General features: G+C 36.0%; 1 protein-coding gene across 1 annotated transcript in view; it reads right to left on the reverse strand.

Moving 5' to 3' along the window:
- POLN (DNA polymerase nu) overlaps positions 1-17,705 on the reverse strand; it is an 81,946-nt gene extending 64,241 nt beyond the window's left edge. The window contains exons 1-12 of the mRNA XM_031060065.1: positions 17,520-17,705; positions 16,982-17,175; positions 15,112-15,224; positions 13,031-13,188; positions 10,408-10,476; positions 9,027-9,087; positions 8,754-8,818; positions 7,898-7,981; positions 7,409-7,498; positions 5,903-5,959; positions 5,031-5,084; positions 4,742-4,807 (exon numbers count right to left, since the gene is read on the reverse strand). Of these exons, the coding sequence (XP_030915925.1) occupies positions 4,742-4,807; positions 5,031-5,084; positions 5,903-5,959; positions 7,409-7,498; positions 7,898-7,981; positions 8,754-8,818; positions 9,027-9,087; positions 10,408-10,476; positions 13,031-13,188; positions 15,112-15,224; positions 16,982-17,175; positions 17,520-17,705 (1,197 nt within the window). The remainder of the gene's footprint in view (positions 1-4,741; positions 4,808-5,030; positions 5,085-5,902; positions 5,960-7,408; positions 7,499-7,897; positions 7,982-8,753; positions 8,819-9,026; positions 9,088-10,407; positions 10,477-13,030; positions 13,189-15,111; positions 15,225-16,981; positions 17,176-17,519) is intronic.
- Between the last annotated feature and the right edge of the window lie 2,182 nt (positions 17,706-19,887).

Genomic DNA, 19,887 nt, shown 5'->3' on the forward strand with positions numbered 1-19,887 from the left:
GCCCACATCAGGGAATACTTCACAAAAACTGATTTTGTTAGCCTAGATGACATTACAGAAGCTTTAGACAAGATGCTTTATATGAACATGTAATGTGTCTGACATGTTTCTATCCCCAGTGCTTTCCAATAAACATACTTGGGAAAAAAAATAGAAAACACAATCCAAGATCAATGAAAAGGTAAGGCCCATATCATTTGTTCATTTTAAGTAAATAATCTTCTCCGCTGGACAGTGTATGAAAACAAGTTTACAAAAATCTTATTCCTATCAGTGCAGTTTCAAAAGCAGCCAAGGCCTTGGCTCATTTCTGGGGAGGGGCTTAAAAAAAAAAAAAAAAGCAAAATGCAAGCATGTTCCTGCTCCCAGACTTGGTGTCTGATTCCTCACATTGCACCAGCCTCTGCCAAACCTTCTAAAAGCTGTGAAAGAAAGGGGCAGGGATAAAACAAGACAGTGCAGAATCACATCACTATAAGAAGACCTTGCAGAAAGAACATCCTGTTTCTGCTGGAATCCAGTTGTGACCACAGACATCAAATTTCCAGAAAGAATATTTATAGTAGCACACATCAGCATGCAGCCTTAATAAGGCCTTGGATAAAATGCCTGAAATTTGGAGCTGCCACAACAGCTTTGGTAGCACAATTCTGTCAGACCACCCTGCTGGAAGCGCACATGTGGGGATGGCAAGATGGAAAACCTATTGGGATTCTGCTACAGAAGGGAGACAACCCAGCAGCATCCCATCCACACTGTCCAGAATCCCACAACTATGCCACAACCACATTTCCATTTTATCTCAGAGAAAATTAGAAAATTTTTCACTCCAAAAAACCAGCCCAGAGGGAAAATAACACGGATACAGTATGGCTAATCAGAAATACTGGTTTGCTAAGTTAATTGAGAGAACAGACTCATTTTGGATGGCAATTGCTCAGAGGGGCCTCTACTTCAAGGGAGTCTCTCCCCTTAAAATGAAAACCAGATGCTAAATTCATTATTCATATTCCAAACACTACTTGCAACACTCATTTTCTAATAAACAAGAATGCAATTCTCTATTGTGCATTCACCACCAGAAAATCTTATATCTGTTGAAGAGATTGAGATACATGCAATATTTCAGGTTCTTTATGATCCTTCCTTCAGCATGTTAACATTCAATATGCCCTAATTAGTTTCCCTTTCAAATTACATTCCTAATTTTCAAATTATAGGCTAACATGTTTCTTTGACTGATAGGTTATATTATTTTATTTCTTTGCCTTCTTGGACAAGATATAAAAGCATTTTTCCTGAGGAAAAGCAGGAATACTTTTTTTTTCCCATTTTCTCCAAGAAGGTGAAAATTTTTTATTTATCTTCAGCATAACTTTTTGTTACTAAAAGGAAGGAAATGTTCCCTGAAGCCCACCAGTTTATTCTTTTCAATTTAATGACACAAACATCTTCTGAAGTAGAGAAGCATAAACTCATTAGCAGCATTTCAGTTCTCTCTGCTGCAGAAGCCTGGAGGAAAGAAACCTTAATACAGAATATCTGATTCTAGCACTGAAATTTACATCTTAAACCAAATTATAACATCTAATTTTATGCAATCTTTATATCTCAAGTTAGTATTTCTCCCTTTTCATTCTGAAAGGGGCCTGATCTTAATTGGGTTTATGCTTTTCCACTTGTGTCGACTTATTTCTGCTTTAAAACATGAGAGACTGTAAAGGGATATTTCCAGATGGGTTTGCAGAACATAAACAAGATTTTATGAATGTCATAAATATATATAATAGAAATGTTATCTATAAATAACATAATCAAAAAGCACCCTAATGTAGACCCTAATTGTTTTTTTATACAAAAACAATTTGAAAATAACACATTCAAATAATAAACCTAATTAAATTCTCCTAACAGTCATAAGCAATGCATCATAGAGAAAAAAAAAAAAAACAAACAAACTAGCACGTGGATACATTATAAAATAATTTGTAGGGTGTACAATTACTTTTAGGTTTCAGATACTCAAGTTTTCCAAAAGTAGCAAATAGACATCTACAATGCAATAACAGGAGACTGCAAGATCAAATGCAATAATACATGCTATTGTTTAGCAAAAATACATTAACAGTTATTTGTGAAAGACATATTTATACAGCACACATTTTGTACAGGAAGAAACCAAATGAGAAGAAATGAAGTCTATAGTTAAACTAAAATAGATGAACACATGGAGAGCCACTGAAGTGCTGCTAAGAAACCCCCTTTAAGTTGTTACAACACAAAAGTCATAAAAATTCATGTGAATAAACTTATCTATTGAGAAAAACCCACATAAAGCCAAAAATATACATCATCCATATATCAAATGTGGAAGTGTCTGAAAGAAGATGCCAGAGTTTATCTGGAAAAGAAATTCTGCTCTGTATCCAATGTCTAGTCATTTCCCCTCAAACCTACAAGTAAATCCCTCCTGGACTCCACTAAATGCCTTTAAGGACAGAGGACAGATAGATCCATCACCTTTACAAAAGAAAAGAAAGAGAAAGAAATATTTGTTTGGAATCCCATCTCTCAGAAGCACTGCAGAATATGGGATGTTTTTCCATTTGAATTTTCAAAGAATGTGATTCACACTTATCTTTTGCTTTAATCACTTGTTAAAGCATTTTAAAACAGTTAAAAATAAACTGCCTCAGCAAAAAATTAAGCTAAAATTTGACACGATATCATAGTAACCGCAAAAATATCTCCAATATTTATGATTTCTGGCAGGAATCTTCCCAATCCTTTAACACTTAGCAAAGTGACTGGGCACTGCAGTATATCTTCCATATAAATAATTGATTCAGAAACAGATGGTATAAGTTCCATAAACATTTCAAACAAAAAAAGCCATGCCAATGTTTTTCCTTAGAAGGAAAAGCCAGCCTCAGGCAACCCTGGATGCTAACTTTAGCAGTATTATTTTGAAGAAAAACAACTTTTAAGAAAAATAGATTTCATGTCCTTTTTACTATAATGGGCCAAAGGTCACTTTGTGTTGTATGTGGTTTTTCAAGACAGCTGTCTGTTCAGCTCTGACTTGGAGATGCCTGTGCATCACACCAGAAAATTCTGCAAACTGTGACCTTCATGATCATCTTTTCCTCTCACTTTTTCCCATCTGGGTGCATGAGAAACGAGAGCAGCAGTAACACTTCCCCATTCTGTTGTCAATTCAGAATCCTAAACACTGATTTTTACTCAGCAAAAAGCATAAGCACTTCCTATAAATTGTTTGATGACAAATTGTATGGAAATATGTAGCAAGAGGGTAGGAAGATGCAAATGAAACATGAACTGTGAAGACAGGGGAAAGGAAAGCTAAAAGTCACCAGTGTGGTGAGGGTGAGACCCCCCCAGGAAAGGTTTCTGTCAGAACTCCAAAGTCACCATTCCAGGCAGGACTTGCCAGGAACCACAGCAGCCCATCCATGCAAAGTGCTCACAACTGTTAAGGTTAAATCTCTGCTCCCACAAAGAGCTGTGGAACACCATGGCCTTTCTCCAAGCCTGCAGAAAGCTCCTAATGACATTTGTACCCGTGAAGCTTAAGGTTGGGTCCTGCACAGAGAGAAGCAGTACCCAAATCTGCATGGATAGGAACTGACCACACTTTGGGGCACAAGTTAAAAGGGTAACAGCCTCACAGGTTCCCTCTAGCCTTTATGAGACAAGTCCCATCTCTGCATCTGTTCCCAATCACCCACAGGGCCAGAGCCAGGTCTTTGGTAGAAAAGGCCATGGTTAAAACAAACAAACTTTCCCCAGATAGACAGTCACTACTTTTCATGGTTAAACCAAACAAACTTTCCCCAGATAGACAGTCACTACTTTTCATGGTTAAACCAAACAGGAACTTTCCCCAGATAGACAGTCACTACTTTTCTTCTGCTGTTCTCTCACCTATGCCTTGAGCCCCTGGAGCTCTGCAGCCCCAGCCTGGTCCCACTCCAGCTCCGGCACTCTCATCCACACAGCCATGGGCTGTGACAAGAGGGAAACACAAAGGCCTTTGACCTACAGCCAATGGTCAGTAGGTGTCATAAACACCAAGAGAAATAGGATCATAGAATACACTCAAGTAAGCCCTTGAGAGGCCACTTTGCGGAAAGGAAAAAAAAAAAGAAAAAAAAAGGTAACCCAAGCCTGTAGCAGTCCAAAAAGTCAAACAAAACATGTTTCAGGCATGTACATTGAGATCCTCATAGACAAGAGAGGAAGCACAAAGAGCCCAGGTGTCACAGCCATGTAAGCAAGACTTCCAGAGCACCAGCACTGCCAGCTGAGCCCTTTACTGCTATGAGGTCTGAAGCCAAATTCCAGAAGAAGACAGCTTCCTTTTCTTTCTGTAATAGCCACTTTCCAGGGCTCACTGATGCTTTACAAAGAGTGCTTCAGGAACATCAGAATTCATGACAAGGAAGTATCCAAGGTACCTGCATGGCTCACAGTTGCACTCCTCTACTTCAGGTAACAATGTAATTCTAATCACAGATACCACAAAATATGCCTAAGAACAGATGTCCTACAGTAAAATAATTAATAAGTTTTTTCTGTCCACCATTTAGATACAATACAGCAACTGCTAGACTTGCAGGAAAACAAACATTTCCTGTGTTAAAAATATTACATATTTTGTACAAGTAATATTAATTTTTCATTTCAATTAAAATGCAAATCTTCCAATAAGCTCACTTACAGGATGTTTGGCTGAAAGTCTGCCAGTCACAGTTCCTGTTTGATTCCAAGTAGAGGAAATGAATCCCTGTAATCAGGTAAAGTAAAAAACAGAGAAAAATAAAGAATGAAGACAAAGAACTATATTTTATTTAATATAAGTATCAGTAATAAAAATTCACTGCAATCAAAACAAGAAAATACAAAAGAAATACTGGTAAATTTTCCATGTATAAAAGTTCTTAAACTGTAAAGACTGCAATCATTTCACATCTTTTTAGGGTTTTACAAGCTACTTTATATACTTTTACATTTTTCATGCACGTTCGTAGTCCATCCACATAAGTTGATTTCATCTTATGAACCTAAAATACATAAAATTTGAGATGTTTACTTACAAAAATAAGAGATTTTTCAAATTAAAGATGCTAATTTCCAAATGCATTCTGCTTGCAGAGTTTTCTTTTTTAAAGACAGTTTTATCCAAGTAAATAATGGATTTATACTCACTGACAGCTTAACCTATTCCTGTAAGTTAGGTAAGCACTCAGTTATAACCTAAAGACAGAGCTTTGCAGATATTATTAAATGAATTATTTGAATTTATTATTTTATATCTCATGTCCCCAGGTCAATAAATTACATGAAAACCACACACACAAAAAACCACAAACAAATTAAAAAAAAAATCAAAACTAAACACAAACCCACAAACTTTTAAACTTTTAATTTATTCTTTTTTAATTCTTGGAAGCTCATTCACTGGAAACCTAATGATTAAGAGCGGGAGCAGACTAACAAGATCATTTAGGATTTTCAGGAGGCTTGTCATCCCAAAATTCCCCACAAACAGTTATCTCTTTCACTTTATGCAAAGCATTTCTTCAGAACTCAAAAAATAGACATTTTGCCCTAAGTATGCTTTACAGCACTACACAAACTTAACAGTGAGGTTTTCCAATTGTCTTTGCAGTGTTGTACAAGTTGTTTGCTAGCTAAAATCAAACATAGACCAAAACAACAATAAGCATTAAAAAAGTCTTAAGAATAATTACTGCAAATTAGTATTTGAATGAACTTTCACTAGAGCCAACTTATTTATTTATTTAACTATGATTTTGTTATCTGTCTTGCTAAATTTTGCTTCAACGCAACTACTTTCCATGAAGAAGTATCAGCTCACCTGGCGGTATTCTAAAATTATCTTAGGCAAGGGATGAAGATCTTGCAATTTATTTAGCTGCAAAATCAAGAATGAAAATTACTGACATATTTTTCTTGACGTTATATTATTAAACAAACTTTAACAGAATCCATTTTGGAGGAAGACATTTTCTTGACAAGCTGAATGGACAAAATACTGGCTGAAGGACGATATCCTTCAAGCCATCCCAGCCCAGCCCCAAGGAAGCCTTCATTAGGAAGGATGGAGATTATTCCTTCCCATTTCATTTTCCATCCTGTCCCAGACAAAAAAAGACACATGAACATAAAAACTTTTCTACAGCAACTTTGAAAACACTGGGGTGTGATGTGTGTGTGTTATTTATGGCCCTTTGTTTTTTGTGCTATACAGCACCAATGCAAGAGAGAACATGATGGCAGTAGACAGAATAATACATATATTCACACATACATATTTATATACACACAATCCAAGAGGAGACTTTCTCCTCTTCATATCTTAATAAAAGTTCCAGGAAAACGTCAAGACAAATTCAAACTGTCAAATTAAAAACCAATAAAATAAAGCATATTTCTGATTACTTTGATTGGAAACTGCTAAAAAATCTGTTGAGAAAAAGAATTAAATTATTAAAATAGAGATTGGATATTTATAAGTACAACAAAAAAGTCCTGGAACTACAATAGTCCAGGATGAAAAACAGATGCAACTGTACTAAAATGTATATTTAAAACATAAGGAGTTTTTCTTGCTATGAGGGAGAAACTAACATCTTCAGATTTATTGTCTATTATTTATCTCCTGCAAGGTTTCATCCTACCTTTCTCCAAACAACCAAGTCTCAGCAGTTATTGGAAAGAGAATACTGGACTACATAAAAGCATTGCTTTGATTATAGCTACAAATCCCATGTTCCCACAAAAAGGTGACATGAATTCTATTTCACTGATGCCTCCCACTTCCCAAGGCTCTCTGTCACTCTCCAAGATTACATGTCTGCTCTATTAAACCTCCTTCTCCCTCAGTACTGTGTGGGTTTTATGGTTATACTTTAGAGCTTACTAGAGATCATATTTGGTAGTTCAGACACCTGACTGAAAAGTCAAATTTCTTTCTTAAGAAATAAATATTACCCTTCTACCTTTCCCAAAGATGTTCATGTTCAGCAATGAGTTGTGCACTTTAACTTCGATATAACCTAGAGCAATTCAATCGTGGCACCAAATCAGAAACAAGTGCAGCTGCTCAGAGGCTTTTTCTCTTCTAAGAAGAATCTCCATTGCTATTATCATCTTCACAAAATTATTTTTTAATGATCTGACAAGGGGATCAAGAGCACCCCCAGTCAGTTTGCAGATGACACCAAACTGGATGGAAGAGTTGCCCTCTGCTGGAGGGCAGGAAGGCTCAGCAGAGGGATCTGGACAGGCTGGACAGGCTGAAATATAACTTAGAAGTTTTGTTAAATCATGCAGCTGGTTTTAAACCCCTTCCCTGTCTCACCACAACTTCTGAGGTGGATACGAGCTGTTGTATTTCAGTTCTGTGAAGTTTCTCACACAGCGTATGCAGCTTTAACTTATCAAATAGTACCTAAAGTAAGAAAAAGACAATAAATCTTTCAGTGTTTCAAGTGTTGAAATAGAAAGGAAAATTATTGGGTGCTTGAACTTAAACAGAAAACAAGTTACAAGGTAAATAGAGCATGCTGTAGCAAAGAGAACTAATACAGAATTGAAAATCTTTATTTCTGAGCTATTGAAGCAGTGACATATTTACTAAAAAGAAGAGCATAATTTATGTACATACATTCAAATACGGATTATTCAACATTGTCATAGTTTAAAAATTGATATTTCCTTCATTAAAATCAGAAAATAATTAATATAGAATAAGTCAGAAGTGCTAAGGATATATCTGCTTTACAGTTCTCCTGTATCAATAAATCTATAGAACATACACCTTAAGTAGAAGCAGTAGAAGAAATGATACCTCTCGGAGCTGACAGCTGCTGGTCAAAAGGAATCGTTCTCCAGCAGCCTCATGAGCCTGCTGTTCAAGCTCTTTGAGCCGCAGCTATAAATTACAACATCAAAATTATTCTGCTTGCACTATTATTTTCTTCAGTATCTGCTGCTTCCAAGGTTAATGAGAATATTGGACCTTTATTTAAAATTGAGTACTTGATATTGTGTAATCATGGCTGGCTATCAACATTTGGCTGAGTAGATTGTTTATACACTCCTTAATTTATATTGCTTTATGATCTGGGAAGGGGATTTATTGTAGTAAGAAGTACCAACATTTCTGGTTAAAGAATTTAGGTTACTGAGGCCTATAGAGATCTGTGAGAAACACAGCTATGCAAATTATTCTGGTAAATTAGTAATCTGTCAGACCAGTATGATTATCTAGTCAAATTTTATGTTACAAATAGGATCCTCTTGTAACTATTTTTATCAAAGAACACTCATTTAAAGAGTGCATTGTTCAGAAAAAGAGGGAGAGAAGTCTATCATGTCTCAGGAAGATGGGTACTGAAAACTGTAGGTTCAGAAAGAGTCATTACCACTTCTACTCTACAACATATAACCCAAAAGGACCTGGCATTTTGCAATGCAATTTCAGTTCTGGGGCAAGGCTGATGACTCAAATGTGTCTTTGACTTGTGTGAATAAATAGGGAAGTATCCTAAAATGTAAATATAATAATTTATAATGATATACTAAAAAATCACACTGTTATATAAAATGCAACAAAAGTTCCTTCTCTTTTAAATCAGTTTTCCTCAGTAAAAGCACAATGATGCTATATAATTTTCAAGAAAAAAAATTAATACAAAATTTACCCCTAGAATCTCTGATGTTTTTTTCAGTTCTTGTTTGTTCACATATATTTTGTGTGTTTCCATCACTGTAAATACAATTTTAGGTTAAGAACATCTATAATTCACAATTTCAATCTTACATTTTTCTTAGATTATAAAATTGAAACAATCTCACACAGCTGTTATGAGGTTAAGATAACACTTCATATTCAGAGGAATTACATTCCACTTGAGCATAGTCAGCAGCTGTGTGAAAATAGTGAAGATTCATATTTTGAACTGAACTTTTCATACCTGCCAGAATTTTGATAAGTGGAAGTTCTAATGTGCAAAATAAGTTCCACAAACCTTGAGCCTGTAAAGTAAGTTACAAATACATTCTTCAGTATTTCCGAGTGAGCAGTATTTTACTTTCTGTATATTCCCTTTTTACATGACAACATATGTCTGTGGCATGAAATACTACTTAGTGTAAATTATAGTTTCTAAATGCTGTCACTTCTCTTTGTGGGGAATAGGAATTTTGCAATAGTTACCATTTTGTACAAGAATGCTAGTAAAGAAATATATAACATCTCCTTTTTTCTAAACAGTTTATTTTTAAAGCAAGCTTCATTATAATAGGACACACAGCTATCCTTTTTCCTTTGTTCACTTAAACGATTAGGCAACCATTCATAATTCATAACTTTGTTTTCATTAGGGAGAAAATAAGAGTTGAAAGGGTCATGTCCCCAAATTACTTACAGAGAACAGAAAGTCTGATGTTTTTCTAACCACTGAAACAACCTGACTCGTCTAAAAACTCTTGTGGGTTCAATCTCAGTGTTTCTGTGCCTTTGGTGTTTCCCTGCTGCCTCTCTCCATGGTTTGCTCACCACACTGCTGATATCCACATAAACGTGGCTCCATCACCTTGTGGTCCAAGCCCTACACCTGCTACCAGCAAATTCAAAAACAACCCCTGGGAAACTGTAATGCTCCTTCTACCAGAACCTGGGTGTATCCCCAAATTCTGGCACTTTTCCAGGTATATGATCACAGGCAGAAAACACACACACCCCAACAGATTTCTTCAGAAGCATTCTGGACTGCAATAAGGGGTAAAACAGAATAAAATAGTTCACTTGGAAGGTTGGAAGGGACGTACAATGACTATCTAGTCACACTGCCTCGTCAATTCAGGGCTGACTAAAATGTTAAGTATATGATAAGGGCACTGTCCAATTGCCTCTCAAACACTGACAGGCTGGGCCATCAACCACCTCTCTGGGCAGCCTGTCCCAGCATGTGACCAGTGCTGAGTTTTCATAAGCAAGGAATACATAGAAAAAAATAGCTATGTGTTCTACCTCTTTTAACACTTTTTAGACAGTAATATATAGATTTAAATTACTAAAAGAAAAGTCAATATTCTGAACCTTTCCTGTTCTCAGAATCTTGGTTTAGTTAAATGTAGCAGAGGAAAAGTTTCTCCCAAAGATTAATCTTGACACCATCTCCTTCTAGAAAAAATGGCAAATTTGATGGGCAATTTATTTTAAATGTTGACAGCCAATGTAAACCACTAAGGACTGAAGCATTCTGCTATTCTAATTTGAATGAGAAATACATCATTAACTCTCTTTAATTCAATACTTACATAGTTATTCCTGAGCAATTCTTTTTGTCTTACCTTTAAGCCATGAGTAAGGTCCATCATTACATTATAAAGCTTCTCCAAGTTCACACCCAAGTTTTGATACTGATATAAATAAATCAAAAATAAATCAGTAACTTTGTTGCTAACAATACTCTAAACATTTTAGCAATATATCTTTTTAAAAGATATAAATTGTAAAAATGTGCTTTTCTGTCTACCTTCTGTTAACATTTCAGAAACACTGTTAGATCTCTGTCAAACCCAAATCATAGCACTAGACTATGAACACAGCACTAGATTATGAACATTCCAGATTTTACCTGTTCCTATATTTACATTTTGCATCAAGTACAGAGAAATATAGTATTGATAAACTGCCTTTGACAATGAAGTCAGAATTCCTTTACTACTTGTGAAATGAGGAAAATTCCTTGCATTCTTTTTCTCATATAAGTACTGCCACTCTTGTGCCAGAACTGTTCATTTCCTTCCCTTCTGTTCCAGAGGTGTTCCACACAACACCAGGTCACCTCCTTCAATTGACTAGAATACCATTTGAAATGTATACAAATACTGAGAAAGATTGTTAGCTGCAGTAACGTGACCATTAAAAATAAAATTAATGACAGAGAAACAGCAGGTTTCAGAAGGTAAGATGCAGAGGGCTCTCTTCAAAGCTGTGCAGATCCATTGGTGATGATGCTTGCTCTAAAACAGTCTAGTCCATACTGCAGTGAAAAGTCACCAACCTGTCTCCAAGAAACCTTGTCCATACCAACTTGTTCTGGAACAAATGAGCTGTCTGTGAAATACAGACAGCTTGCTTGATCCCTTCTGGAGGTGGAAGAGAGCCCAGCGACAGGCCAGTGACAGGCTTCAACTGACACCAAAATTCCTCAGCAGTAAATGCAGTGATGACAAGACCAGCATAATGTTTAGCACCTGTTCCAGCAAATGTTTCAGGAGTGTGGACCATGACCACTTTGGCACAGCACCAAATACACAGACAAGCAGCACGCAGCACATCCTTGTGCTAGAGGTGTGTGGGTGAGCTGTGGGCTACAGAATAAACCAGCAGTCATTCCAAGTACTGTGGTGGGTGGACAAGACTAGCACAAGACAGGGAGCTTCACTGAAGCAGTGAGGCACAAGATGATTTATCACTTAGCACAGATCCCTCTGGCAATATAGACAACTGTTGGGAATCTACCAGTAAAAACAGAGCAAGAAGATTGAACAGATAAACCTGGCAAAGAATCAGGAGACACAGGAAGAACTGGAACTCACTGAGCAAAGAGAGAGAAGCCAAAAAGGAAGTGTGAGAGTGCAGGTGACAAATTAAGGAATAAGGAATGGTGGGGGGGAATAGTCACAGGATGTCACAAGGAGACATTAACTGGGAATTGAGTGAACAAGTCACTGGAGATGGCTGTGGCAAGGAAACAAACAAGACCTGAAGTAGGACAGGAAGGAAATAAAATTTCAATATTTAACTCAGAGCTGGAAATCAGGATAACAAAGTTGAAAAATAACTAACAACAGATGTGACATCTGAAGAACAAAAGACTGAGTCAAGCTAAGGGAAGAGACAAGATTAAGGATACTGACTCACAGCAAGGCCATCACACCTAAAAGAACCATAGGTAACTTCTGTCTGTTTGCTTGTCTATTCCTACACTAATAACTTAATTCATGGAGTAGCTTCTGAATAACTGCAGTTTACAGCCAATGCTTTCAAGTGAACTGCCTCTGTTCTTCTCAGAAATGTCTACACTGATGAGTAAGTGCCAGTACAACCAACCCCTATCTATGCTCTAAGCCCACTTGACATCTGTGGATTTGTATCCTACAATCATTGTACAATACTTGGTCTGAATGAGCAAGGCCTCTGAAAAGTGCATGGGAGAAAAAACCACATTATTTAGGTTGTTCTACATCATCTTATCCTTCAAACAACCTCTGACAGCTAATGTGTCCACAGTAGATCCCCACCCCACAAAACAGATACAAATATTTTATAACATTCAGGAAATATGTTTCAATAGAAATACAGAGGACATTTGCTATGATAAAGGAAGAACTTTCCACAGAGCAGGGGACAACATCTCAAAAAGTTCATCATGCACTCTCTCACACTGAGAATTAAAATTCACAGATTTTTTTCATACAAATGCTTGAAGGTTCACATTTGACTCCCTGCTGTTTCTCAGCCTATGATGTGGTGTGTACCAGCTGAGAAATTTAGCAAAATTGTTAATAACAATCAACTAAATACCGGCTACAAGTGCACAGGAACTGGAGAACAAACAGCATTAGATATTTTGGAAAGGAGAGTTGCAAATCATTTCGCAGGAAAGCGAAGAGAAAAAATACAAAACTCTATATTAATTCATTTTGTTACTGAACTTTATAGTTTTAAAGGAAAATTTTACAGCTGTTCCTGGAGAATGAGCTCCCATCTTGGTAGATGCAGTAAAACCTCCCCTTCTCCCCCTTTCCAACGTCACATTAATAGAATATTTTTTTCCATTATAAACTCCTCCATTATAAAATCTATCCATTATCTATCTTCTTTTGAAATATCTTCTAAGCAAAAGTAATTCTATTATCATTTCCTTCCCTTTTTAACCCAAACAATTGAAAACAAACTACTTACAGATACATTTCTCAAAGTGCCTGTATCTATATTCTCTGCTCCCTTTGAAAACGGCTTTTCAAAATACTTCTGGATTAAACACTCAAAGGAAGGAACTGTGTCACTGGGGTTTATCAGCCATGCTGCAATCCTTGGATCTAACACAACACTATTGGCAACTACAAAAACAAGTTGTTCAAAATATTTAAAATACCTCCATACTGAAAAATAGCTCTAAAGGTTTGCCCATCTTTCCTGCACGCACACATCATAAAAGGACAAGTATTTACTCTACAAAAATATCAAACATTGAATTCACAGCTGTAACACATGGTCAATATCATGACTACACAGGAGGAAGTACAGTATTGCACATTTTTGAAGAGCGTTTTTTCATGAGGTTGGGGTGGCTTTTTTTGATTGGTTGATTTTTTCAAGTTTTCAATTATAAGTAAACTTTTGGCTCCTTAGATTAACTGTAAAAACCTTCCTTTCTTAGAACTGAAAAACTTCAAGATGAAGGTCTTTTTATGAAAGTCTCCCTCTGGCACAGTTTTCTTATTGCTGTTGTTAGCTTGACTGATATCTGCAAAATTGCTATTGGGGATCAGTGAGAGATTTACTTCTAGCAATCAGACCAAGCCTGTTAATGTATACGTGAATTCACATAGGGGTGCACAATGCACTGTTGCCAAAACTCAGAACCTTTTGTCCTTTAGCATCACATTTGCTTACACTGCAGCCTCATGTTCACACAGATGGATAGGATGGGCCAAGCTCAGGGCTGTTTCACTTTCCTTTGAGCTACAATCTCAACATGTCCTGCACTTCTACAAAGAACAGGAGAAACTAATAACTAGGCTGCTTTGTGATATATTCAAAGATAAACCTAAGTATCCTCTTCAGTAACCCCTAACTAAGTTCAACCATGACCTACAGGTACATTTCTAGAGAACTCCATGCTACACAACCTTGCAGACTCAGTTACCTGGAAGCAAATTTTAATGTCCATAATGCAAGTTACAGCTACAGGACTACTCTAAAGAGAATTTTAGGGGTTTTGTTTGTTTTGTTGAAGCTTTGTGTGCTTGTTTTTTTCATAGCAGAAATAATGTGTGAGGAAGCACCAAAGTTTCCAAGTTTAAAAGCTTAAACAATAATTGTTTTGGTTACCAGAAACTTCAGGTTCAAATCCCATGGATCAGGTACTATCAAATACTTCCTGTGTGTACAAGTTATAAACTGTCACTATTGCCAGTCCCTTTATAGCATTTCTTTTCCCACCTTTCCCATTCCCAGTGCTGGATTTTGCACAGATCCTCACTGTGATTTACTGAAACTTTTCAGATGCTGAACACAAGCTGATTCTCCATAGAGACAGCCCTTCCTGAAAGGTCACATGTGCTTTTGTAACTCACTCAGCAGTAATTTCACAGAATTCACAGAATGACTAAGTTGGAAGAGACCTTAAAAATCATTGAGTCCAGCCCATGCCCTACCACCTCAACAATTTGATAGATGGAACCAAAAAAAAAAAAAAAAAACCCAAAAAAAACAAACCCAAAAAACCCAAAACAAAAAAGACCTTATATTTACATCTTATGCTTGTTGCTAGCAATTGCTTTTAAATCCACAGAGAAGAGTCTTACTTGTTTCTATCAAAAGAACATGGGCCCATTCAAGTGATTCCTAATTCTGACAACTATGAGCATCTCTGGGATTTATTTTAGCCCTTCCTTTTAGCATATTTCCTAGGAAGTTTTTTTTCCTAGGGAATATCAAACATGAAGTAGCTTGACCTTTTCAGATATAGTCAGGACTGTGTTGAGAGGTTTTACTTCCACTGGAAGCTATCCTTAAGTTACTCAATGATTTAATTCCTACTCTGAGAAGAATACATGAGGCTTAACATGCCAACACTCTGGTCACAACCTCCTCAAGAAAGGCATTCTTTTGTATGGTACTAAACTCTGTTTTTCAATATATCACTTAATTTAGTGATATATTACTTACTAAATTTAGTTATTTCTACACTCAGTGATTTTAACAGAAACACCAATAGCACAGAGATTACAGGATGAGATCATAGATTCAATACTTGCCTTGTTTCCAGCCGATTTCATTACCATAAATTTGAAGTAAAGTCCTCAGGAAATCTTTTGCATTGAAGCAAATTATTGGAACTTTGCACTGCAGCATTTGGAACAACACTTGCCTGCACAGAAGTAGTTCATTAACACACACTATACTGCTCCTAGATTCAGTCAATCTATTTACTTTGTTCTTTTAATTAGCACCTAATACTAAACAGTTAACCCAAGACATTTCCATATTCCTATAAGAACAGAATACTGCATTTGAATATTAAATTCTCAATTCAGTAATCCTCAAAGCTATGTTCTATAAGAAATTAAAACATCCTAGCAGATATGCTTTATCACATAAGAAAACAAATCCTTGTTTAACTCTTGAAGTGCAACCTTAATCCAAAACATCAACTGGCATCCCTGTAAAGCTCCAATATACCCAAATAAGATCACAGAGGATAAACTGATGTAGCATTATAAAACACTGATTTTAAAGTTACTAGACAATCTAAATTGCCATAACTGCCGTGTTAATATGCTGTTTAAATCCAAAATGCTTCATCTTTGTAATGTATTCCCATACTCTTGAAAGTGTCTATAATTCCCTCATTCATGATATTTTAAATAGATATAATCAACTACATAAATATTAGTATATAGCTTTACCAACTATGTGTGTCATTTGTTTTAGTAAATTATATTCTGGGCAATATAGAAAAATAATAGTTTTTATAAAGCATTTTTAATGGTATGAGACCACAATTCCAGGGTTTGGACATATTAGAAATCACACAGATCACAAAGTATTGCTGTATGTATTATAGATCCATTTTTAAATAATTGCACTATTCTTACAATAAGTAATTACCATAGGTTTCATCTAAATGCTGATACTCTTAAGCAACTTATCAAACTTTTACTGTTCATATGTTATTCTCAGTTCACAACAACCTATATTCAAGCTGACAACATGTTATTAAAGTACTTGTCATGTAACCCCAATATTACAGCTGGAGAAGGAAAGCCATGACTTGTTTCAAGCCATGATTTCAAGCAGTGGAAGAGATACAGCTAAGAACCAAGTCCTGCATCTTGAAATTAATGTTTTGTAATTTAATAATCCAAATTCAGCAGTTTACAATAAAATAACAATTACTGAAAGTCATAAAATATTCTGATGGAGTTTGAACATGTTAGAGTATTACATCTAGGAATCAGATTCAGTTCTCATTCTTCCTTTTTTGGGATATTATTTTCAAGTTGATAGGAATAAAAATGGACTTTGGTTATAATAACAGGAAGTTTAAAACACAGTCCAAATTTTTATTAAAGTTTAGTATAAGTATTAAGCAGATACATAAAGCCTTTACTTCCAAAATTATATTGTATTATTACTGAATACTAGTAAAACTTCCCCTGGAATGTCAAAAGCTATTAAAAAAAACTGTGCTAAAAAGATTTAAAGCATTAATAAAGCTCAGAAGGGGTGTTTATCACAATAATGTCCATCAAAACTGTACTAGTTAAGAAATGCAGTTCAGGAAATGGAAGATAAAATACAAGAAAGATAAACCTGGACAAAACATATTCTTTGGTGCTGTTCAGCTTTAACAGCTCATAAAGGATTTGCAGGTGAATGTAAACAGTTCCTACCAGAATCCCAACCTAATTCTGAAAGGGCTGCAGTCAGTGATATGCTGAGCCCAAAGGAATAGTCTATTGTTATTTGGTTTCTATTAGCCCAGACCTGATACAGAACTAACATAGCCAAAATGAAATTCAACGAGCCTGACACGTAAAGATCAGGCCTGTGCTAAATAACCAACATCATTACTGCTGAAAGCATATGTAAAGCAAAACAGTATTTTTTCCTGCATGCTCTCACCAAGAAAATTTCTTGTGAGCTTGTTCTTGTTCCCGTTCCCAGAGAGATGACTGTTCAGTTTTTAAATAAATTAATTTATCATTTTCATTTGCAGCATTCCAAGTAGAGCCAGTTGAAGTGTGACCTGGAGGACAAGGCTGATCAGTCTGATTCTTCACCAGCACAACAACTCCTTTTACTGATGAGGTAGAGGCCTGTTAAGCACAATTACAATAGTGTTTCCTCTGACAGATTTTGTGCAATCCTATAAAGAAAAATTCCCAAGTATTTTACAATATGAAACCTATTATGTACACTACAGTTACTGCATTCACCATTGACACAGTAGAGGAGCATGCAAGGGTTTCAGCCTTGAAACAAAAATCCTAGTGGTTTCATTCTAAGTCTTACTTGGTAGTTGAAAATGAAATGTAATGTAAAATGTCATCTTTGGTATGTCATACATAAAAGTGCTGCCAATGATTTGTGATTATCACTCACATGCACACTCAAACGGTTCTACAGAAGCGACTCTAAATAAAACCTATCCTTCACTAACCTGCTCTGAGTTGAGCTGTGAAGAACCATCTTGAAATATCATAGTAGTGATAAAAGCTGCTGCCTGTTCTATAGTTGCAAGGAGTTTGCTTTTTTCTTCACATCCTAAACTGCTGATATCACAAGGATACTTTCCAGAAGACTTTATTTGTCCTGGAGTACAGCTGTATCTTCTTTCATGTAACATGGAGGTATTTACATGTAATCTTCTTGTTTTCTCTGAACAAGATGTAGATACATTTTGCTTTCTTTTAAGAGGAATAACTATTTTGTCTTCCCCATCCTTCAGGGTTTTTTCTTCTACTGAAAGACTCCTTTCTTGATATCCCCATTTTGGGAAGCCTGAATCCTGGTAACAGCTCAGTATTTTCCTATCTTGACAGTCAAGTATTTTATCCATATGCACTGTCCTGGCTATCTGACCAGCAGTTCTTTTTTCAGGGCTGACAGATATTTTTAATACGGCAATTCTGGAATCACAATCCTCCTGGGAAAATCAGAAATTTTCAGCAAACCAACTATTTGACTTAAAAGGAGAAACTAAAAATTGCACAAAGTTAGTTTAGATAAGCTTTCAAGAAAGCAAAATTCTATGAAAAAGTGTTGTTACTAACAAAACAGAGCCAGTTTAGGGGAACCACACTACATAAACCAAAATTCAAATATGTATCAGTAGAGATTTTGTTGACAAATAAGATTTGCATCCACAACCATTTCTTTTTTAACCTAATATTAGTCCAACACTCAAAATGGCAAACAACCATAAGAGGTATCTAGTCCAGTTAGCCTGTCTTCCATATTGACAAGGTTATTATTGTCTGAAGAGGGAAGACCTTTCATCTTTAGCTTCAGCATACAGAGCACTTTACAGGACAGCTTCATTTGTTACAGAACTTTTGGCAAGGGACTTTAATGACTGCTTTGGAATCTCAAGTATGTGAATCAACTGGATCACTTCAAGCAACTTACAGGATTGCAAGACATACAAAATACATAAGAAAGTTGCACTGAAGTATTATTATTACATTATTGTATTACATTGAAATATTAGTACTACATTCTATTCTGTTTAATCCACTATATCCAGAATAGTTTTTCCTACTCCAGATAGTCCCTGGATCCCTCTACAGCAACATGCTACTGAACAGCATTAAGCAAGATGCTGCATGGTAGTGCTTGAATTCTACTCCTCCATCCTTATTTCCTTCAGAAATTTCCTTGCTATATTACTGGCCCTAGTGCTTTTTACTATTTATTTTGCTAGTTTCTTCTACAAACTCCTCAGCTGAAATAGATCCTCTGCCTTGATTTTATTTCTCTGGAATGGCAATCGGTGACCCTTCCAAGATTCCCCAAGGTAAATGCGTGTTTAACTATTTACAGATATACAGATTTGCCTCTTCCCTCAATACTTTTTATGCCTCAATCACAAATAAGCCTTAGAGGAGCTGGCAAGTTCCTGCTCCTGAGGCATTTGAAAAAATTATGTATTAGCGATGCATTCGCAAGCTTTTCCTCAAAGTTATTTTGAACTATACCATTGGATATTTCACTTAACTTAGCCAATTGAGGCAAGAATAGAACAATACAAATTCTGATAAGCTCACATTTTTGCATGATGACATTTTTAGTAGTCTCCTTCATACTGTCTCTTAGCCATACTACTTTTTCCAGACACAATTTAGTATTCATTTCAAATCATCAATATTCTGCTTTGAATAAATCCCTATACTACAAACAAATGTTCTGGGTTTGGAGGGCAATTCCATATAATTTCTTTTAAAAGCTTCTTCAATTTTATATAGTTTGTTTTTTGTTTTTGTTTATTTTTTTAAATTAAGCATTACTGTCTTACCTATCTTTCAATGCTTCCAAAAGATTATAGCCTCTCTAAGAGCACCTGTCAGCAGGGAAGGTTTTGAACCTGATCTCACATAGAATCAAATAAAAACAAATTTTTCTCATGAGTTCTCTAACTGTTCCACAAAGCAGGGCTCTCCTAATTTTCAGCTGGAGCATCATGCATAAGCTTAATATTCATCAACTCCACTGGAAAGTGACTGAAGTCTCTCATAATTACTGTATTTTGGTCTCCACTAGCCCAGTCTCATTCAGATCATCTGCTGTCATTACCACTGCAAAAACTGAGACCTCCTCCCTTCAAAAAACCACAAAGTCCTCCTGCACAAGGCTCCCTCCAGTCCCCAGGATGATATTTTTCACTGGTCAAAGGCTGCTGTCCACCTCCATTGATTGGAGGTGTATTGATTGAGCAAGCCAGAACGACAAAGCCAGTAAATTTGGGGCTTTTTTATGGTTTCACAATATTCCTCAAACCAGTTCCCATATTCCCAAACGTTAGAACTATA

Source organism: Geospiza fortis, unplaced genomic scaffold, assembly GCF_000277835.1.
Source record: "Geospiza fortis unplaced genomic scaffold, GeoFor_1.0 scaffold147, whole genome shotgun sequence".
Taxonomy (NCBI): Eukaryota; Metazoa; Chordata; class Aves; order Passeriformes; family Thraupidae; genus Geospiza; species Geospiza fortis.